At 45.1% G+C, this 23,151-nt stretch overlaps 1 protein-coding gene across 1 annotated transcript in view; it reads right to left on the reverse strand.

The window, feature by feature from the left end:
• Positions 1-16,892, reverse strand: part of LOC102283176 (2-acylglycerol O-acyltransferase 2) — a 22,642-nt gene extending 5,750 nt beyond the window's left edge. Inside the window, 5 exon segments of the mRNA XM_070383085.1 lie at positions 387-591; positions 3,707-3,885; positions 12,368-12,468; positions 15,084-15,195; positions 16,721-16,892. Of these exon segments, the coding sequence (XP_070239186.1) occupies positions 387-591; positions 3,707-3,885; positions 12,368-12,468; positions 15,084-15,195; positions 16,721-16,892 (769 nt within the window).
• Between the last annotated feature and the right edge of the window lie 6,259 nt (positions 16,893-23,151).

The following is a 23,151-nucleotide window of genomic DNA, read 5'->3' on the forward strand; positions in this document are numbered from 1 at the left end:
GATGGCCAGCAGGTTGCCACCTCCTTCCCTGCTCAGAATGTGAGAAACACTCTCCTTGTCTGCAGCAACCATCCCTGAAGGGAAGAAAAAGATGAAGTATGGTTTTAAGGGGGCCAGGATGGTGGGTGAGGATGTGGGCTGGGCTCCACTCTAGTTCCCAGCTGGGAGTTCTCTGAGGACTGAGACCGAGTCTTTCAGGTCTTGCCAAGCCCTATCAAGCAGATCGCTGAGCAGCGCTGTGGGGAGTGCTTCCTTGAGTCTAGCTTCCTTCTCCACTACACACTCACTTGCAAGAAGTACAGAACAGTTGGCAGCCCTCCTTAAAATCCCTCCCCCATGCCAGCAGACCTCATCTACCTGGGCTACCCAGGGTTGGGAAGACTCACCGCTTATTATGATATAATCCCTGAAGACAGGGGCCCAGAAACACAAGTTCAGCACCATCAGATGTGAGCGGATCCCAGGGAACAGTGAGCAAAAACCAGTGCCATCCGTGCAAAAGTTGGTAAAAGCTCCAACAGTTGCAATCCCATGAGGGTGGTAGCCAGCAAGGTAGTTCCGGGAAGGGTCCAGGTCGGCAGTCTTGACCAGCTGCAGGGACAGCAGCCTGGTGAGTCGGGGCTGCACCTTGTGACCACCCTGGGCTCCCTGCTGACTTTCTGTGCTGACCTCTTCTGTGTCTCCCCCGTGCCCAGTGCTATCACACCCCCATGTGAGTGTCCTGAGATTAGAGATGCCTATCTGAGGATCCTTGTCCCTGCTGCAGGCCTGGAGCAGAGGAGATGCTCTGGGAGACCATGAAATGAAGAGGGACAGAATGGACCCATGAATGGATAAGGCCATGCCGCCCACCTGGGAAGGAAGACCCTTGCCCAAGGCAGAGGAAGAACTCCTGGCAGGATGACAGGGACACAAGCCTCTGTCCTATGTGAAGGGAGACCTAATCCCAGGCAGAGCCCTCCCAAAATGAAGGAGCCATCACAGGAGGAGCATCTCTCCAAGGACTATGGCAGCTGGAGGCCTGTCCCAGGTTGGGGCTGACCCCTGAGCCCCTGTGACTCAGTGTAATAGACCCCAGGGTGCAGGGAAGTGGGTGCCAGGATAAGGGGCATGAAGTCCTGGTGATGCCCACAGGTGTGGGTGGAAAGGGGTCAAGGAGGTGTCCTGCCAAGTCTGCAGCACTCCCTGACACCAGGTCACAGCCTGCCCACAGCACTGCACCCCTGTCAGGTGTTGGTCTGTGTAGACACTGCTGCTCCGGGATAATGAAATCTTCACAGAGAAACCCAGCTCCGGGACTGATCTTCAGTATGAGGTGAAGGCAGCTTGTCCTGGGGAAACACTGCCTGATTCTCCACCATCACCTCTTTAGGAAGCCCGTAGGGTGCATTTAGAAAGCTCCAGTGCTCAGAAGTCTCCTAATTTCACTAAAAACTGTACCATTAGGCCCTAGCTAATAGAATCACAGCACAAAGGCTTGTGATGTCAAGTAGACCCAGCAGAGTTGTTAGGACAAGGAATGTTGCTTGCCTGCCTTCAAGCCAGCAGCCACTGTAGCTGCCACTGACAATGGGCCTTGAAAGGAATTCAGGATGGAGGAAAACAGGATACTAGTCACAGAGAGTGAGGATGCACATCACAGGAATAATTGCAGTGAGCCCAGACTTGCCCATCTTCCCTTACTAGAAACAGACAAAAATTACTAACTTGAGACATCTGCTTTTTGTGACTGGCAAGTAATCTTTTGAAGTTTGGCTACATAGATTTTGGGGTTTTTTTGTTTTTTTTTTTGTTTTTTTTCCAGCAAAATCTGTAAGTTCTGACTCCTCTCTTACCTTTTAGAACAGCTCCCCAGAGATTACTGAGAGGCTATCTCCTTACTCGGAGAAGGTGATGGCACCCAACTCCAGTACTCTTGCCTGGAAAATCCCATGGACGGAGGAGCCTGGTAGGCGGCAGTCCATGGAGTCGCGAAGAGTCTTACTACAGTCCTCAGTAAGGTCCCAGAACAAAACCCCTCACAACTTTTGAGTTGTGCATTTGTTTTCAGTAGACAACAGAGACTCCCTGGCCCCTCCGCTTCCTGACCTCCTAAGATCCCTGCAGGGCCTGCTCTGTAAAGCTGTGTGGAGGACTTGAAAGTTCTCTTGGGAGGTGACAAGAGTCCAGACTCTGCGCTCCACAGCGACCCCTGCAGGCCTCAGTCCAGGACAGGGAGGTCAAAGTGCATGTCATCTCTCCCTCTGCTGGCCACTTGGTGGTACTGCCCGCCCTCTGCAGGTGATGCCACAGGACTGCAAGCGGCCTACAATCCTGAACACTGTGCAGGTGGAATTTCTGCAATTTCAGTTTCAGACATTGTCAACAGTGCCCTATTTGAAAAATCCTCTGGGGGAGATACCTGGCTAGAGGAGGGACAGAACAGACGTAGATAAGACAGCACAGAACAGCTCAGCACCATTTTTCTGCCAGATGTGCAAATGATAGCAGCTCCAGGTGTGAAAGGAGAGCCACATGCTGTCCTCAGAAGGTCCCAGGACGACCTGATGTCTTATGGACTCCACACAACCCAGTTATGTATGTGACAGCATCTCCAGTTTACAGTGGAGAAATCGAGGCTCAGAGAGCATGTGTAACTCACCCCAGGTCACACAGCTGGCATGTCGCAGACCTGGTGGTGGAACCTATGATGTCCACCCTCAGAGGAGACACCATATACAGTCTTCTCTCCTGTGTCCAGAGAGGGCCGCCTGTCCCTGCCTGGCACCTCTCTGGGTCCTCACTGCCTTCCTCTTCCTATCCCCAGTAGATAATCAACCATCACAGCTGCTTACATCCAAGGGTTTAGTCTGTCTGGGATTCAGGAATGGGGCAAAAGGTCAGTTCACTCAAATTCAGGGTCCTCCATTACTAACATCTGATTTGGGGGTACAGAGTCCCGTGTCTAAAATGGACATGAAGTACCCTGAGTAACAGACTAAGGGACATGAAATACAAGGGATCAATTTTGTGTGGAAACTAGGATTCAGAATGGGGCAAAGCTCTGTCCCAGGACACAGCACACTGGAGTGCGGGCAGGATCCATCCTGAGTTCTCTCTGCTCTGCTTCTATCCTCAGAGCTAAACACACACTTTAAAATCAGAAAATGAACTTGCTGTGTGTCCTTGATCACACCTTCCTCCTTCTCTGGGTGTGAGTTTCATCATCTGATAAAGTGTGGGCTAGATGCTCTTTTGATGCCTTGTATTTATCATTGAGTCCTTCACCCCAAAACTTACACTCTACGGACTTTACACCTGTGTGTTAAGATACATATGTGTGCCTCACCAATTGCCCCACAGAGCCCTTCAAATCTCATTCATACATCAATCCTCATATTGGCTCCACATCTCCACACACAAGAAAACATAGCCAGACAGAAACTGACTCTTCTCAGGCCACATGGTGGTAGAAGCCTCTCTCCTGCCTCCAAGCCCAGTATTCTGCTCACTGAACACAGGGGCACACTTCCCCATGGACACATGGGGACGATGGTCCTGACCACTCCCTGCTGCTGCTAAGTCGCTTCAGTCGTGTCCAACTCTGTGCGACCCCATAGACGGCAGCCCACCAGGCTCCCCTGTCCCTGGGATTCTCCAGGCAAGAACACTGGAGTGGGTTGCCATTTCCTTCTCTGAACCACTCCCTAGCCAGCCCCATACTTACCAAGATGGGGAAATAGTCCTTCATGTACTTCCATACAGACCAGCGCCTTAGTACGTCAATGTGCCTGCTCCCCTGCCAAGGCTTCGCTCGATCCAAGTACCACCAGACTGCATACAAGATACTGATGATCCAGAATCTTGTGAACAGGAGGCCTATGAAGACCACGTAGCTGAGAATGGCTGGTAAGGGAAGCAGAAGCTGTAGTGGTCAGCAGTGTGAAGGAACACGCTCTCCCCATTTGCCCAGCACTCTTCTGTCCAGTCCTCACCCCGGGAGGAAGGAATCAGCTTCCCAAGCCTTCAAGGAAGAGGGAATACAAGCAACACAATTAGTGTCACCCTGAGCCTGGATTTGAGACCAGGTAAGACTAAGTCCAAACTCACTTTTTCCCACAGCACCAGACACTTTTCTCATTGGGTCTTCCCCCTCCACCTCCCTCTCTGTCTATATTCACCGATAGACGCCTAGTGGAAATGTGACAGGAAGAACTCTTTCTAGTGTCCATTCTATGAGACCCCAGAGACAATAGAGATTATTTCTACCCAGTCTCCACTTCCTGTTTACCCCCAGCACACCTTTCCATAATCTTGTAGTCTGTAGATAGATCCTCCCTTTAGCTAAAGTCCTCCCATGATCCCATGATTTATCACAACTTTGAGGCTCAGCTCAAACAGCTCAGCCTGATTTCAAGCTCCCCACTGGTGGCCTGTCTTGCTCTCTCTTGCTCCAGCCCCACTGCACCCCATGTTCCGGCCACACTAAGCTGTTCAGTGTTGATACAACTCCCGGTGCTCTTTAGCTTTTGCTCAGCTCTTTTCTCCACTGCTATACGCTATCCTACTGAAGGAGGGAGAGAAGAAGAGGGCAACCCATGCCTGCCCTGTCCATCAGGAGTGCAACAGGGCTAGGAGTAGCGCAGTGAGGAATTCATCCCAGACTCAGGATTTTCTGAGTTCCTTTCACAGGCTAATCCCAACTTTAACTCAGGGTCAGGTGGTCTGTGCGGCTGTCTTTAATCTGATGCCAATGGACCTCATTCTTAGAAAATATTAACACCATGCTCTCAAACTCTTTAAGAAGGTCAACCTCCACTTGTACTCCAAATGAAAGTAGGGTAGGCTGGGCCTGTCATTCATGGCCGACTTCCAGGAGGCAAGATTTTGATCCAGTCTGAATAGTAGTAAAATGCCTAAGCTAAGTAGGTTGGGGCTCACAGAGGCTCACTTTATTCAGAGCACCTACAGTGTGTCAGATGCTGGTGATACACCTGTGAACAACACACAGATATTCTTGCCGTCGTGCTTGGGAGTTCAGTGTTGTGTCTGGGGCAGTTTGTAATGTTTATTCAATTTTTTATGGTAGTAAAATATAGATTAAACATAACACTTATCATCAAAACAATTTTTTGTATTTTAGTATTTTTTTTATAAAACTTTTATTAGAGTATAGTTAATTCACAATGTTGTGTTCATTTTAGGTGTACAAAAAAGTAAATGAGTTATACATATACATATATCCACACTTTAAAAAAATTATCTTCCCATATAAACAACGCTCTATGTGCTCTATAGAGGTTCTTATTAGTTATCCATTTTATAGATTAGTTCAGTTCAGTTCAGTTCACTTCAGCTGCTCAGTCATGTCCAACTCTTTGCGACCCCATGGACCACAGCACGCCAGGCCTCCCTGTCCATCACCAACTCCTGGAGTTCACCAAAACTCATGTCCCTTGAGTCGGTGATGCCATCCAACCATCTCATCCTCTGTCGTCCCCTTCTCCTCCTGCCCTCAATCTTTCCCAGCATCAGGGTTTTCTCAAATGAGTCAGCTCTTGGCATGAGGTAGCCAAAGTATTGGAGTTTCAGCTTCAACATCCGTCCTTCCAATGAACACTTAGGACTGATCTCCTTTAGGATGGACTGGTTGGATCTCCTTGCAGTCCAAGGGACTCTCAAGAGTCTTCTACAACATCAAGTTCAAAAGCATCAATTCTTCGGTGCTCAGCTTTTTTTATAGTCAAACTCTCACATTCATACGTGACTACTGGAAAAACCATAGCCTTGACTAGACAGACCTTTGCTGGCTAAGTAATGTCTCTGCTTTTGAATATGCTGTCTAGCATATTAAATAACTTTCCTTCCAAGGAGTAAGAGTCTTTTAATTTCATGGCTGCAATCACCACCTACAATGACTTTGGAGCCCAAAAAAATTAAGTCTGACACTGTTTCCACTGTTTCCCCATCTATTTCCCATGAAGTGATGGGACCGGATGCCATGATCTTAGTTTTCTGAATGTTGAGCTTTAAGCCAAATTTTTCACTCTCCTCTTTCACTATCATCAAGAGGCTCTTTAGTTCTTCTTCACTTTCTGCCATAAGGGTGGTATCATCTGCATATCTGAAGTTATTGATATTTCTCCCAGCAATCTGGATTCCAGCTTGTGCTTCCTCCAGTCCAGCATTTCTCATGATGTACTCTGCACATAAGTTAAATAAACAGGGTGACAACATACAGCCTTGACGTACTCCTTTCCCTATTTGGAACCAGTCTGTTGTTCCATGTCCAGTTCTAACTGTTGCTTGACATGCATATGGATTTCTCAAGAGGCAGGTCAAGTGGTCTGGTAGTCCCATTTCTTTCAGAATTTTCCACAGTTAACTGTGATCAGCACAGTCAAAGGCTTTGGCATAGTCAATAAAGCAGAAATAGATGTTTTTCTGGAACTCTCTTGCTTTTTCAATGATCCAGCAAATGTTGGCAATTTGATCTCTGGTTCCTCTGCTTTTTCTAAAACCACCTTGAACATCTGGAAGTTCACGGTTCACATATTGCTGAAGCCTGGCTTAGAGAATTTTGAGCGTTACTTTACTAGCATGTGAGATGAGTGCAATTGTGTGGTAGTTTGAGCATTCTTTGGCATTGCCTTTCTTTGGGATTGGTATGAAAACTGACCTTTTCCAGTCCTGTGGCCACTGCTGAGTTTCCAAATTTGCTTATTCAGTTCAGTGCATATTCAGTGCAGCACTTTTACAGCATCATCTTTTAGGATTTGAAATAGCGCAACTGGAATTCCATCTCCTCCACTAGCTTTGTTCATAGTGATGCTTTCCAAGGCCCACTTGACTTGGCATTCCAGGATGTTTGGCTCTAGGTGAGTGATCACACCATCGTGATTATCTTGGTTATGAAGCTCTTTTTTGTACAGTTCTTCTGTGTATTCTTGCCACCTCTTCTTAATATCTTCTGCTTCTGTTAGGTCCATACCATTTCTGTCCTTTATCGAGCCCATCTTTGCATGAAATGTTCCCTTGGTATCTCTAATTTCCTTGAAGAGATCTCTAGTCTTTCCCATTCTATTATTTTCCTCTATTTCTTTGCACTGAGCACTGAGGAAGGCTTTCTTATCTCTCCTTGCTATTCTTCGGAACTCTGCATTCAAATGGGTATATCTTTCCTTTTCTCCTTTGCTTTTTGCTTCTCTTCTTTTCACAGCTATTTGTAAAGCCTCCTCAGAAACCCATTTTGCTTGTTTGCTGGGAGCCGGTGTGAGGAGCTCCGCCCATAGCAAAGGTCATGAGAAAGGAGGCTCGGCATACACAGAGGTGGGATCGAGCCTCAGGAGTCCCCCTGGAAATTCTTGAGCATCTACCCCCAAAACCAGAGTCTGCCTACTTTCTGCTTTGTACTCTCACCTACACCTCTGACTTTACGGGGGCCTGTCCACCACTACCTCTCTCTGAAAAAAGAGTTAACTTACAGCTCCAGTTAATAAAGTTCCTGGGTGTGATAGTGTTTCAACTTACAAACTCCTTTGGAAGTCCTCTAGCCTGCCTGAATAGGTTTTTCTGGCCACATGTGATTGCTCAGAGCCTCCCAACTGTGAGAGGCATGAGATGTTCTAAACTGTCTAAATACAGATTCCTTTGAGCAGTTAAAAGATTGATTAGAAATTGTATTGGTGAAGGGTTTTTCACTTGTTGGGCCAATGTTTGCTGCTAAGTCTCCATATCCCTTACCTGCTGTGTCCCTGGCAGTGTATTGATTAATATAATTGGTGTAAGTAGTAGCTTTAATGTTTGTAACCTTGGACCCTTCAGTTAATTCTTTTTCTTGTTATAGCCCACCACATGTTTTCCCTGTAGGAATGCAACTTTATCTAATGCTTTTGGAGGGTGGCGCCTGACTAATCACCTTTAGAGAAAAATAAGTTTTCTGAAGAAAGGGTCTTAAAATGTTAACAGGCCTCCGGGCCAGAAGATGATGCAAATCACCTAAACTTTTGCATATGATAAGTTTGCAGGAAGAAAGCCTGGCTTACTGCATGACTCTACCCCTTCCCCCATTATCCTCTATGCATAACTTAAGGTATAAAAACTACTTTGGAAAATAAAGTGCGGGCCTTGTTCACCGAAGCTTGGTCTCCCCGTGTCGTTCTTTCTCTCACCTTCTGGCTAAATTATTCAGCCTCTTTTCTCCACTCAATTTCCTCACTGAGCTATCCTTATTCTATTACTCTTTATATCCTTAATTAACATTTAATTAAGCCATTGTTTCCTGATCCTTGCCAACGCCGTCCCCGCTTCGAATTCCCTGGAGCCACCGGGGCTGGACCCCGGCACTTGCTTGCATTTCTTTTTCTTGAGGATGGTCTTGATCCCTGTCTCCTGTACAATGTCACAAACCTCCATCCATAGTTCATCAGGCACTCTATCTATTAGATCTAATCTATTTTATAGATAGTAATGTGTATATGTCAATCCAAATCCCCCAAAATTTCCTTCCCCACTTGGTTCCCCTGGCAACCATAGGCTTGTTTTCTACATCCATGACTCTATTTATGATATGTAAATAAATAAAAATATTTGTACCCTTTTAATTGATTCTGCATATAATGACATCATACAATATTTGTCGTTTTGTATCTGACTTACTTCACTCAGCATAGCAATCTCTAGGTCCATTCATGTTGTTGCAAATGGCATTCTTTTGTTCTGTTTAATAGCTGAGTAATATTCCATTATCTATATGTTCTACATCTTCTTGATCCATTCCTCTGTCAATGGACATTTAGATGGTTTCCATGTCTTAGTTATTGTAAATAGTGCTGCAATGAACATTGTGGTGCTTGGATTTTTTCAAATTATGGTTTTCTTGACAAAGGTACTGTGGAGAACTCTATGGAGATACCCTACGAAACCAAAGATAGAGCTACCATAAGACCCAGCATTCCCATTTTGGGGCATATACCTGAAATGATTTTTAGTGTATTGTCGATGGCATTAATTCACTCATACTGTTGTGTAACAATCACTATCCTTCATCTCTGGAACTCTTTTCATCTTCCCAAACTGAAACTCTGTACCCATGAAATGAGAACTCCCATGTCTGGTCTAGAGAATAAAACCCAAGTTGTTCATAGTGGCTCCCTGCGGGGTAGGATTCACTTTTAGAATACATATTCTGATTGGATGTGTTACAATAACATGGATTCACTTTTCACTCAGAAAAAAAAAGATTTTAAAAATGCTTGCATTTCCACTTGACCAAAAGAACTCTCCTCACCCCACAGTATACCTCACCCTGGGCTCACCTTTTAACTCCTGTCAGCAGGCAATGCCAAACTTGGGAGTATTTCCAGTCCCTGAGAAAGGAAGATCCCTTCTTTCCCTTATAATACCAGAAGGAAAAATGTAAAACCACACTTTACTAAGAGGATAGGCAGGTTGGTTAAGGTCACACAGCAAACTAGTAGGATAGGACCTGACATTCAGTTCTACTGTTGTGCTCCATCATGCTCCCAACATTCATTCATTCAACAGTTATCAGCCTCAACTCTTCAAGGAGCTGGAGACACAGATGAGAAGAAGACCACCTGTTTGAAAGGAGCTTACCTTTCTGTGTGAGTGTGTGCATTAAAGAAAAAAGAACAGAGTAAACAAGTAACCCATGTTTCTGGGACTTGAGACCTTGATTGACAGGTCCCTGTTGACCTTTCCAGCCACTTCTTTGCCCCTCCCCCAAATGCCTGCTCTGTGTCCAGCGTGAGCCAGCTGTTCACTACATGTGCAGCATTTACTGGCCCACTGGAAACCCTTACTTTCTTGCCAGTCTGTACATTCTGCCTGTGGACAACCTCTTAAGTATCTTTGAAAAGGGGTCCCATCTCTCTGCCCGCTGCTAGCCTCCATAGACCAGGGTAAGGAATCTTTTCAGAATTCAGAGCTGTAATTCAGAATGTGAGGTTCAAGAGGCAATTTGGAGGATATTGCCTAGGTATAAAATAATTTCTAATATAAGCATTTAAATTGTAAAAACCATTCTTGGCTCTCTGGCTCTACAAAAATACAATCAGGAGGCTGGATTTGGCCCTATTGACTATGCTAAAACCTTTGACTGTGTGGATCACAACAAACTGTGGAAAATTCTTAAAGAGATGGGGATACCAGACCACCTTATCTGCCTCCTGAAAAACCTGTATGCAGGTCAAGATGCAACAATTAGAACCAAACAAGGAACAACAAACTGGTTCAATTAGGAAAGGAATATGTCAAGGCTGTATATTGTCCCCCTGCTTATTTAAATTATATGCAGAGTACATCATGCCAAATGCAGTGCTGGATGAAACTCAAGCTGGAATAGAGATTTCCAGGGAAAATATCAATAACTTTAGATACACAGTTAATACCACTCTATGGCAAAAAAAGAAAGTGAAAATCACTCAGCTGTGTCCAACTCTTTGTGAGTCCATGGACTGTAGCCTGCCAGTCTCCTCTGTCCATGGAATTCTCCAGGCCAGAATACTGAAGTGGGTAGCTGTTCCCTTCTCCAGCAGATCTTCCTGACCAAAGAATCAAACTGGGGTCTCCTACATTACAGGCAGATTCTTTACCAACTGAGCTACCAGGAAAGCCCATGGCAGAAAGCAAAGAAGAACAAAAGAGCCTCTTGATGTAGGTGAAAGAGAAGCATGAAAAAGCTGGCTTAAAACTCAACATTCAGAAAACTAAGATCATGGGACTTTCTTGGTGGGCCAGTGGCTAAAATTCTGAGCTCCCAATGCAGGGGGCCAGGGTTCTATCCCTGGTCAGGGAACTAGATCCCACATGTCATAACTAAGACTCAGCAAGGCCAAATAAATAATTATTAAAAAAAAAAAAACTAAGATCACGGCGTCTAGTCCCATCACTTCATGGCAAGTAAGTGGGGAAAAAATAGAAATAGTGACAGACTATATTTTCTTGGACTCCAAAATCATTGCAGATGGTGACTGCAGTCATGAAATTAAAAGACACTTGCTTCTTGGGAAAAAAAGCTATGACAAATCTAGGCAGCATATTAAAAAGCAGAGACCACTTTGCCAACATAAGTCCGTCTAGTCAAAGCTATGGTTTGTCCAGTAGTCATGTATGGATGTGAGAGTTGGACCATAAAGAAGGCTGAGTGCTGTGGTGCTATAGAAGACTCCTGAGAGTCCCTTGGACAGAAAGATTAAACTAGTCAATCCTAAAGGAAATCAATCCTGAATATTCACTGGAAGGACTGATGCTGAAGTTGAAGCTACAATACTTCGGCCACCTGATGCAAAGAGCTAACTCTTTGCATTGGAAAAGACCCTGATGCTAGGAATGATTGAAGGTAGGAGAAGAAGGGGACAACAGAGCATAAGATGATTGGATGGCATCATTGACTCAATGGACATGAGTTTGAGCCAACTCTGGGAGGTAGTGAAGAACAGGGAAGCCTGGCGTACTGCAGTCCATGGGGTCACAAAGAGGTGGACATGAGTGAGTGACTGAACAAAAACTAGTGCTATAGATAGTATTCTGAGCCTCATCTTTGAGCTTCTTTGCAGATACTGAACCCCCACCAGGTAGAGGAAGTTGCTCACCAGCCTGTAGACCCCAGACCGGGGGAAACCAGAAGGTTGGTGATGTTGGCTCCCAGTTACCTCACCACCAAACAATCAGACAGTTGTCTAGGAGCTGGTCATGTGCCCAGAAACTCTACCTCATCCAGTATCTAGACACCATTCCCTGAAATTCATGGGGGGCGGGCAGCGTTTCTGTAATTTTGAGCCATACATACTCAGACTCCTCTCTTGGCTCCTGCAATAAACACTGCACTGTCTAAAAATTTTTATCTCAACCAAGTATCAGTATATGAGCTTTACTGTGCTCAGGAAAGCAGGCCCAAATCTGATTTAGTAACAACTTCTCCCTGTCATCTGCCTCCCCCAGTCACCACAACACAATTGAGATTCCTCAATTGCAGCCTGTCACACACAGATTGGACCACATCATTTCAGTATGTAAAGCCCCCCTGGGGCTGCCCTTTGCCCTCAGGATAAGGGACAAAGTACAATCTCTTATTTCTAACACTGGTGGACTCATCTTCCATCTCTCAGCTGCCCTCACTGTAGCTCCAGGCTCAGGGCTACTAGACCTCCCTGTGCTGTTCCTAATGGTCCCAGGGACCAGGCTGGGCTAGGGGTGGGCACAGGTAACCATACACACTCCTTCTGGCAAAGCTCTCAATGGCCATCTGAGCAGGATGCTGAGCCAGCAAACAGTTTAGGATCTGTATTTTCTTCCCATCAATGCACTGTGTGCACCGAAGTGACGGGTGCTCAAGGTTACCAGTTTCCAAACCAGCTCGCCTTACCCACGGCCAGGAAACAGCTGACCCGCTACAGGACCGCGAATGTTTGCAGCCTGCGTCCCCAAGGCACAAACAAGGGGGCGAACTCCACCGTGCTGTTTGACCTGCTGTCTCAGGAAGCTTCTCTGAGCTCTGCTGTGGTCTGAGACACCTCTGGTTCATTGCTGCCAGCAGTTTTCTAAGCACTCGTAGGGGATGCGGGTGGGTTACTAGCCAGCCGTAAGGTGTCATTGCAGGAACAAGATTCTTAGGAGAAATCTTTAAAAGCACCTGGTTGGAACCTAGCTGAATATGGGAGAAGAGAAGTACAGTTTACTCCTCAGGCAATACATTATCTGCCAGATCATCTTTGCTCAAATCTTGCCCATTACTTAGCAAATGAAGCAGCAAATATAGCACAATCCTGCCCTCTTTTCACTTACAGAACTACTTGGCTGCAATAATTGTCTCCTTTCACGTGCCAGGTCCACTGTTCCCTTTACAAACAAGCAATACCAGCTCCCATATAAATATCCATCAGCCCCACCGTCTCCTCCATCTCCTGCCCTGTTCCTCAGCTCACCTGCACAGCACAACTCAAGAAAGAGCCATCTGCATTAAACACCCTCCCCTCCCATTCTGTCCTCCCTCCTCCAGACTTCAGACATCACTCTTCCATGAAACTGCCCTTGACAAGTTCACCAGTGGTCTCCACGCTGCTGAATCCAGCAGTCAATTCTGAGCTCTTGTCTTGACCTCTCAGCAGCCTCAGACACAGTTGGTCCCTCCCTTCTCCTTGAAACCACTTGGCCTATGGACACTACCCTCTCCTGGTTTGCTTCCTGCCCCTCTGGCTGCCCCTGGGTCTCCACAGTGGTGCTTATCCTTCACCAGGCTAAGTGTTTGAGGGTCCTCCTGTCCCCTCAGTCCCTGGACCTTCCCTTTTCTCTCCATTCTCTGTCCTGCAGAGACTTCATCCAGGCTCATGGCCTTGGAATCTGTCTACAGGATGAACATTTCCAAATTGCATCTCCTGCCTGACCTCCCCCGGGCTCCAGACTTGACTTTGTAGGTGGGTACTTGACATCCTCTCTGCTAGTCTCCTTGGCACCTCCAGGACAGCCTATCTAGAACTGAACTTGAGCTCCCTCACCTACCCTTTCTACAGTCTCCACATAGCTATAGAGTTTTCCAAAGTCATTACACATTACACTGGTGGTCAGCTGGTTAGGACTCTGCACTTTCACTGCTCAGATCTGGGATTCCTTGTATACTTGATTGTGCTTAACAGTGTTTCTCAATGCTTAATGCAGATCGCATTTAAAAATATCTAATGGGGGGACAACATGGCAGCCTCCATCCTTGGCTCTGTTTTGTGGATTGTCTGGTAAGTTGTTCTTTCATCAGCTTCAGGCCAAGTTTGAAGTTAATATAAGGATTGGAAAAGATGCATCTTCAGAAGAGAAGAAAAAGGCCTATAAGTAAAGAGGCTATGGAGCAATTCTCTCAGGAAGAATACCATTTTCCCAAATAAGCTTCAGTCAGTGGCTGATGAAGAAATTGCTGCCATTCTCAGTAATAGCTGTCTCATTAGAATCAGAAATCATGTGCTGAAAGATCCCCTGCGCAGGTGTATGATGGTGCTGGAGGTTTTGTGGTATGGTCATCCTTCACTTAGCTGGTCATGGGCAATTGTTGGGGTTGAGCAAGCACTGTGGTAATCTGCTCCTGAACCTACTAAGCTTACAGGAAAAACAATTCTGTCAAGAGGAGACTTTTCTGAAAGATAGAAACTTAATTTGGGAGGATCTGGATTAGAATTCTGCTCTACCTGATAATGTCTATAGTTAAAGTACTTTTAAATTTTAAATGAGGATATTTGGATGTTTGGATATTTCATTGTGTCAGTGAATTATCTTTTCTCTTGGGCTTAATAAATTAAACATACTGTTCCCATACATGATGCAAAGAGTAGTGTAATTAAAAATGTCTCTGTGAAAAATAATGTTCACTATTCATTTGAATATCATTTTATGATATGTTTGTGTTCTAGTCTTTTGTTGATTCAATAAATATTGATTAAATATCTCTTGCATGTGAAAGCTGCTTTTCACTCCCACAGCCAACCTCTGGTCAACTCTGACACCAGCATTCTCAGTGGTCTCTGTCTCTGTGTCCTTTCTCCCTCCCACACTCTCAACGGTCAGAGGGACAGCTGGATCTAAGGCTATGTGATTGCACCAGCTACAGAGTAGTGGTGTCAGGCTTTCGCAAAATAACAGCACCAATTTACATCTCACCTGGAATATATCAGTGTCCCACGGATGCAGATCCTCTCTCCTTCTTGGTAAACTCAGACGTCTTATTTCCTGTTGTGTAGAGAGATATCAAGTTGGGGTCCTGATTTCCAATTCCTCATCATGAATGGACATGACTTTATTCATTGCATTTCCTCTCTGTGAAAAGTTTATGAGGCAGGAGGGTAGTGGAATTGGGCAGAGAGAGAAACTGAACCAAAATGGCCCATCAGAGTGGTCCTGAATTGGGCTAAAGTGTCCAAGGCAGATTGGAAGAGGGCTGAGACCAGTCCTGCTTTGGCCACTTTCCAGCTGTGAGACCTCAGACAAGTCCTTCCCTTCCCAGAGCCCCTCATCCTACCAGGTATCAGGTGCTGAGACAACAGCCCCTATTGACCCGTGTACAGCACTCAGCAGTCCACCAGGGGTTCTGTGAGCCTCACCTCACAATCCCCTTGCAGGCCAACAGCCAGGCACCACCATACTTCCTGGGGCAGTGCGGCTCCTGTGTGGTCTGAGGACCTGCCTTGTCCACCAGCTGCCTGTTACTGGTTCCTGACAAGGTAAGTACAGAGTTTAAGAGTAACTGCTCAGAAACCTTAGAGCAATGTGGCACAGTATTTCTATGTGTATTGAAACTAATAATTGAAAGTTAGATTTGAACTGTTTATCTTTGTTTTCTTCTTTTCTTGGGTAATTTATATTTTATTTTACAAATAGATAAGTCCATGGTATCTTAGAAAAAAGAAAAAATACAAAAACCTGATGTTTAACCACAATTAATTGAGAAGCATAATCTAGGGCAATTCCAACAGTAACTTCTGACATTTTTAACATTTTTTGAGGCAGAAAGACTCTTTTGACCCTTCATCATTGACATTTATAGATAAGACCAGGGTTTGATGCTGTTGTTTTCTGTTCAGAACCTCTTTTGAAGCAGCTGAAAGAAGGAATCTTCCAACACATCTATTTCTATCCATTCTCCCACTAAGGATGTAACTTGACCAACATGGCATCAGTTCAACTTGCTGAAGAAGGAAACACTCAGGTCAGCTCTCTGGCAGGGAGTGAGAGGAAGACATAGAATCTAAGAAAAATCCAAACCTAGTTCATGATTGACACAAACTCTCCCAAGTCTTTAAAACCACTTCCAGGCATTTATAAATGGAAGGGGCAAGGAAGAACTGGCATTGACTGACCCCTCATTTATGGCTGAACCATTTACAGGTGAAGATGGGAGAGGATGTGAGCTGTATGGGCACGCAGTGCAGGTGGCATTGGGAGGCCACAGGCCTGGCTGGTGCCATTGATCTTCTCAATGTACAACTGGGCTGAATTTGAGGCCACAGTAGGCAAGGTGAGAGCAGGACACTTGGGCAGGCGGCTTTCATACTGGTACCAGGATTCTAGAAAGGCTTTTAACCTCTCTGATATGAACCTCATTTGTACGAGGAGGTCACTGTTAGTTACACTGAGATTCCACACCTGAATCATCCTCCCAGACAGCCCAGCACATAGTAGGTTCTGAGAAAGTGGTTCTTAGTGTATATGCAGCATCCACCCAGAGCCCAGCAGGTAGTAGGTTCTCACTAGCAAGTTGCTCACACAGCTGACTCTGCCCTGCTGTGGGGTCACTGAGACAGATGCTCGGTCCAGCCTGAGGCATCATCCACTGCCTCTCTTACCTGGTCCATGACCCACTCCAGCTCAAGCACCTCCCAGAGCTCCTCCCTACCTGGGGGATCAATTCTGACCTCTGGACTGGACAGTAGTCCCCCAGACAGCAGGCCAGGCATCCTCAGGGACCCTGTCTGCCCTGCTCCCTCTCTATCTCAATAGAACTTTGCTGCACAAAGGCCTAAACCTCAGCCTTAGGTTCCCAAAAACTCACCTTGACCCTGACCCTCACCAGGAAATCTCTCCCACTTGTGCTCTGACTGCTCCTTCCTCTCTGCCTTTGCTCCCTCAGTAGCTCCTATGTTGCCATCTCTACCACTTTCGGATCCCTAGCAAAACCCACTCCTGAGAGGGTGAGGCTGGGTCAGGACAGGTGTAAGCTGGCAGAGCTGTGCTGACTGACTCCTGTGCCACTTGTCACCATCAAGCGGTGTCACCAGGCTGGGCCCCAGCAGGTCCTTTGTCCCCTGTAAGGAATGATGTCCGAGAACTTCTTCCACGTCAAAGAGCAGCCTGATGTCAGGAGGGGGCTCCAGCTCTGCCCAACCCTGATAGCCTCTGAGACTTTCTGCCATATCTGACAACTTTTAGGTCTTAAAGCCCTGCTTCCCGCTGCACCTCATGTCTCCAAGTCCATTCTTTGGGTTTGGGCTGATGGGCCTTATTTCCCACAATTTGGGGGGCTCCTCCAGGTTCTCTGTGCCTGCATGGAGGTGGGACTTTGATAGTAGGGAAGATGTGTCCCACCCCACTATGGGTAGCCTGCTACACTGGAACCCGGCTCTCTGCAGAAGTCATAGAAAAACCTGAGACCTGTTTGGAGGACAGTGGGAGCTACGTGGGAGAGAGAAAGCTGGCACTAAGGCAACCAGGCAACCTCGTGCACAAGTCAAGGTAGGGAAAATTGGGCTACAAGTACTTCCTTGGTGCTTGGGCATTTTCAGTGATCAAGTGCGTGTGAGTGAGTTGTGTCCTAGGCTCCAAGCAAGAAGGGAAATCCAATCTGCAGTTTCTCTTGTGAGGGAAGCGACCAGACGCAGACAAAGAGATTCTCAGGATATAAAAGAAACCTCCAGTGGGAGTGGTTGAGTGTACAGGAAAACTCAGACACAGGGACCAGTGAAAAATTTTCTAGGCCTAGGGAACCACAGAAAAGGGCAGGTAAGGATTCTCCTGTGACATTCCCCTGGATCATCCATTGGGAGGATGCTGAGGGTTCAAAAAAGACACACACGCAAAATTCTGGGGGTTACTCAGTTATAAAAGCCTGGGTGGTCTTGCTGAGTAGTTAGGTAAGAGGTAGATCAGGGAAGGGAGTGAAGCAACAGTGGGGGTGGGGGTGGAGGGTTGTGAGCAAGAATGCAGTGCCTCTGAAGCTTTCTCTTCCCAGCCCTCCTTGTCCTGCTCATCTCCATGGTGGCCATAGAGAGACAAGAAAGACAAGGTCTTAAAAAAGAGAAAAGAAAAACAAAGTCTTAAAAACAGAATGAGGGGTGTCAGAAAGCCAACCTCTAACACTCAAGCCAGATTCACATTCAATACATAGGAGGCTCATACTTGCAAGTACCTAGTTAATGGGGTTCTTTTGATATTTCAAAATTGATATTTTTGCATGCACAAAAAAAAGGAAGAAAGGAACAATGCCTTTTTAAAAGTTTCTTATTCCAACTCTTGTTTACAATTTGAGTTTTATATTATGATATCTGATTTATAGCTAAGTTTGAAAAACAAAGCTACAAAATCCCTTGTTGTATCTATTTGGATATATGTGTGTCTCGGTATATGTCTTTGTCTTTGGATAATATTACTAATTGCAGAAACTAGTTTGTAAATGAGTGCTAATATAATTGGCCCAAAGAAAAGTAAGTGCTTATAAATCAAACAATTCTAAATACAAGAGAAATTAACATAAATGATTTACAGGTTCATGTGAACTGGAAAATATTCAGTATTAAATACCTGATATTAGTGTTTATTTGTTGATTTAACTAATGTAGGCATAAAACCGTTTACCACAGATTGAGACTTGAACCCATGTGTTGGGACTTGAGGCCAGCCAAAATCCTGCTTGAGACTTGAACCCACGTGGCTGGGACTTGAACCCAGGCAAAACCCACAGTACCTGGTTTCAGATCCTAATGAAGCTTGGGTCCTTGACATCTCATCACAGAAAGAATTCAGTGAGAGACAAAGTGATAGGTAAGAAGTAGATTTATTCAGATACAGAGAGAACACTCCACCGACAGTGTGGGCCATCACAGAGGCGATTGCAACGGCCATGAAATGTAGCATGGTTAGTTTTTATGGGCTGGGTAATTTCATATGCTAATGAGCGGGAGGACTATTCCAGAGGAAGGGGCAGAGATTCCCTGGACTTGAGCCACCACCCACTCCTTGGTCTTTTAACAGTGCCTTGGAACTGTCATGGCACCTCTGGGTGTGTCATTTCACTTGCTGATTCAGGGTCAAGGTCTAGTCTTGTCTGCCATCTTGGTCCCATTTGATTCTAATCAGTTCATATTGTGTCCTTGGGCTAAGTCATTCTTTCAAAAGTTGTGCCCTGCCCCTTTCCCTCCTGTTACAGACATGTCTAAGAGTCATTAACATTAAGGGGTAATATTTTCATTGTGCCAATGTTAAAATTATTATATCTGTTACAAGTTTGTAAACAAGGAATGCAACTCAAGTGAAAAAAAATTTTAATGAAATAGGAACTTTTAGATAAATTCTATTAAAAATAATTATAATTTAGGTGCGTCTGTCTAAAATAATCTCTCCAGATTTGGGCAACTTAAATTTCTAGAGTTGAGCTATACTAAGCAATAAAATTTATTAAATGGCTAGGTCATTTTCAAATGAAATAAGATTCTGAAACACTGATTACTGAAAACTAATTTCCTCTTACAGAGAAACTGAAGAGATTTTTGACTATTAATAAATAATATTCGGTGCCATCCTGAAATGTTTTCTATAAGAAAACAAAAGCTTTTAGAAATTATCACCGGTACCTATGTTCACAAATCTATAGGACACTAATATAAACATCCATTCCTGGTTGCTTAAAGAAAGTAGGAAGTGTGTTTTCAGTAAAGAAGGTATGAGGAAAGCAACTGCATTTTATGAAGGGAAAAGGAAGTAGGACTGACTTACAGGTGGCCATTTCAGGATGGGAGAACAAAGTATTGGGTACAGAAAGTGGTAAGAACTTTTGTGGAAAGTGGACCCTGAGAAAAGTGTTTTGTGCATGGTTCAGTTCAGTTCAGTTCAGTCGCTCAGTCGTGTCCGACTCTTTGAGACCCCGTGAATCGCAGCACATCTGGCCTCCCTGTCCATCACCAACTCCTGGAGTTCACTGAGACTCATGTCCATTGAGTCAGTGATGCCATCCAGCCATCTCATCCTCTGTTGTCCCCTTCTCCTCCTGCCCCCAATCCCTCCCAGCATCAGAGTCTTTTCCAATGAGTCAACTCTTCGCATGAGCTGGCCAAAGTACTGGAGTTTCAGATTTAGCATCATTCCTTCCAAAGAAATCCCAGGGCTGATCTCCTTCAGAATGGACTGGTTGGATCTCCTTGCAGTCCAAGGGACTCTCAAGAGTCTTCTCCAACACCGCAGTTCAAAAGCATCAATTCTTCAGCGCTCAGCCTTCTTCACAGTCCAACTCTCACATCCATACATGACCACTGGAAAAACCATAGCCTTGACTAGACGAACCTTTGTTGGCAAAGTAATGTCTCTGTTTTTGAATATGCTATCTAGGTTGGTCATAACTTTCCTTCCAAGGAGTAAGCATCTTTAATTTCATGGCTGCAGTCACCATCTGCAGTGATTTTGGAGCCCCAAAAAATAAAGTCTGACACTCTTTCCACTGTTTTCCCATCTATTTGTCATGAAGTGATGGGACCAGATGCCATGATCTTCATTTTCTGAATGTTGAGCTTTAAGCCAACTTTTCACTCTCCACTTTCACTTTCATCAAGAGGCTTTTGAGTTCCTCTTCACTTTCTGCCATAAGGGTGGTGTCATCTGCATATCTAAGGTTATTGATATTTCTCCCGGCAATCTTGATTCCAGCTTGTGTTTCTTCCAGTCCAGCGTTTCTCATGATGTACTCTGCATATAAGTTAAATAAACAGGGTGACAATATACAGCCTTGACGTGGCTAAATGGACAGCTATTGTTTCACAATGGACTATAATTCTATCTGACTGAGTGTTCTAAACCTTTTTGATATTTGTTGATGAAACTTCTTAAATCATTCTAATGAAGCACTTTTGACTTCTAGCTAACTTTGGGAAGCTTCAGAGGTCCCCTGAAACATCTCAAAGAGATATTAAACTAATTAGGTTCATTTGTATGCAGAATTATGTGGGAAGTATTATCACGTGAGTAATAACTTATATTGTATGGTAAATCTTACTAATACAGGTATCCTAGAAACTATATGGCGTTCCTAAGATTCTGATATGTCCAAGTAAAATGTTATCAGTCATAATTCTAGTTACTATCTTAAAATATTGTCACAGCACTAACCAAGTTTCACAAAAAATGTTTACTCCTCAAGATTTATAGAAAGGCATGTGTGCTCAGTCATGTCTGACTCTTTGCAACTTCATGGACTGTAGTCAACCAGGCTTCTCTGTCCATGGAATTTTCCAGGCAAGAATACTGGAGTGGGTTACCATTTCCTTCTCTAGGGAATCTCCCCAACCCAGGAATCGAACCCACATCTCTTCTGTGTCCTGTATCATTAGGCAGAATCTTTACCAGCTGAGTCACTGGGGAAGACTTTTGAATAAATACTAGTTTCTGAACTAAAGCTGAAGTTCCGATACTTTGGCCACATGATGCGAAGAACTGACTCATTGGAAAAGACCTTGATGCTGGCAAAGATTGAAGGCAGGAGGAGAAGGGGACAACAAAGGATGAGACGGTTGGATGGCATCACTGACTTGATGGACATGAGTTTGAGCAAGCTCTGGGAGTTGGTGATGGACAGGGAGGCCTGGCGTGCTGCAATCCATGGGGTTGCAAAGAGTCAGACACGACTGAGTGACTGAACTGAATGGGAAATCTGATGACTTCACAAAAGTTAACAAAAGGACTGAAAGAACTGGCAAATATGCTTATAACTTTTATGGTTTCTATCTGAAAATTTATAAGTTTGAAACTGTGTTTTCCAGGAGTAGGGAAAACCTTCCCCTTAAACTAATTATGACAGTAATTTAGTGAAATTATACTTTGTAAACAAATTGAAACATTTATCTTTCCTCTCTCCGACCCCTCCAGAGATTGGAAACTTTTAGGTTTAGGAATTCACTTAGATCTGTTAGACAAAATCTGTGATAACCCTTTGACATGACTTTCCTATCCCTGAAAGGTTTTATTTTAAAAGTTCAGTCTGAGACTCTATAAAAGTTTCAATAAAGCAAAAAACGTTTATGGTCAGTTATGGTTATATAAATCATCAGGCCACTTTTATTTCTAGAGCTATTTCTCAAGCAAGTCTTAATTTGGTTATATTTGGTGAAAATTGTTAGGGTTCACAAGGGGCTCATAGTATATCGTGAAAATATGGCGCATTGTGGTGACCTGACAAGCAAGGGATGAAGTCACAGTGGCCACGTTGCCCTAGCGGGCATCCTGTTTTTCCTTAAGGCAATATCCTGTTTTTCTCTGCTGGTGCCAGTTTCTCAAGACTGTGTGACGACCCGACCCTGAGACCCCTTCAACTAGCCCCGACAAGACCCCAGCTGCCAGCTAAAGATAAACTGAGGCCCCCTCCCTCCGGACGGGGTATTTCCCATCTATAGGGTATAAGAAGGGTTGGCTGTACAGGGAGGGCACTGGTTTTTCTCTAAAGCCAGTCACTTTCTTTCTCTCTTCCTGCATTTCTGGTGCCGAAACCTGGGAGGGAAGACCCACCGCGGCTAGGGGCTCCTCTCCTGAGCCCACTTTCGGTGGTTCCCTCCCTTGGACCTCGCCAGAATCTGGGACTAGCCTCCGGGAAGGGACTCTCCACTTGCCTTGCTGGATTGACATCCACACACGGGCTCTGATTTCATCGGCAGCATGGCTGAGTAAATTCCTGCTCTCTGGGATCTTCTTTCTCTGGTCTGGTTTTTGAAGCCCTAGGCGGAGGATCCCCTCGGTCCTTGGGCCCTAGTCTCACTTTGAAATAGGGGACGCCCATTTCAAAGTAGACTCTGTGGCTGTCTGAGAATGCCGGGGAAATGGGGACGCCTTTTCTCTCGGAGCTTTCTCTTCGTTTTTCACTCGCCCTTGCTTGCCCTCCCTCCCTATTCGACTATAATGGGAAATTCTCAGTCCCAACCTACAAAATCTACCCCTTTAGACTGCCTTCTCCAAAACCCAAAAACCTTGGGTTTTCAAGGAGAAATAAGGCCAAAGCGACTCACTTATTACTCTAACACTGTATGGCCACAATATCGACTGGGTAATAGGTCTCAGTGGCCAGAAAAAGGAACTCTTGACTATAGATAACTTTTGCGGCTGCTATGGCAAGTGGTCAGAGATCCCTTATGTTCAGGCTTTCTTTGCTTTCCGCTCTTGGCCTTCTCTCTGTACTTCCTGTTCTACTTCTCAAATATTTTTAGCCCATTCTGGGCCACATCCCCCTAATACTGTATCTCCTGATCCCTGCTCGGATTTTTCCTCCTCCTCTTTTGACCCTTCTGACCACAGTGCACCTCAAATGGCCTCTAATCCTGTGGTAGCCAACCCAGTCTCACAACCTCCACCTTAGGTCCCCCTACCACCCCCTACTCCTCTTCCCTCTCAGGCTCAGGCCGCTACTGAAGCTTCTGACCCTCC

This window comes from Bos mutus, chromosome 15 (genome assembly GCF_027580195.1).
Source record: "Bos mutus isolate GX-2022 chromosome 15, NWIPB_WYAK_1.1, whole genome shotgun sequence".
NCBI classification, from domain to species: Eukaryota; Metazoa; Chordata; class Mammalia; order Artiodactyla; family Bovidae; genus Bos; species Bos mutus.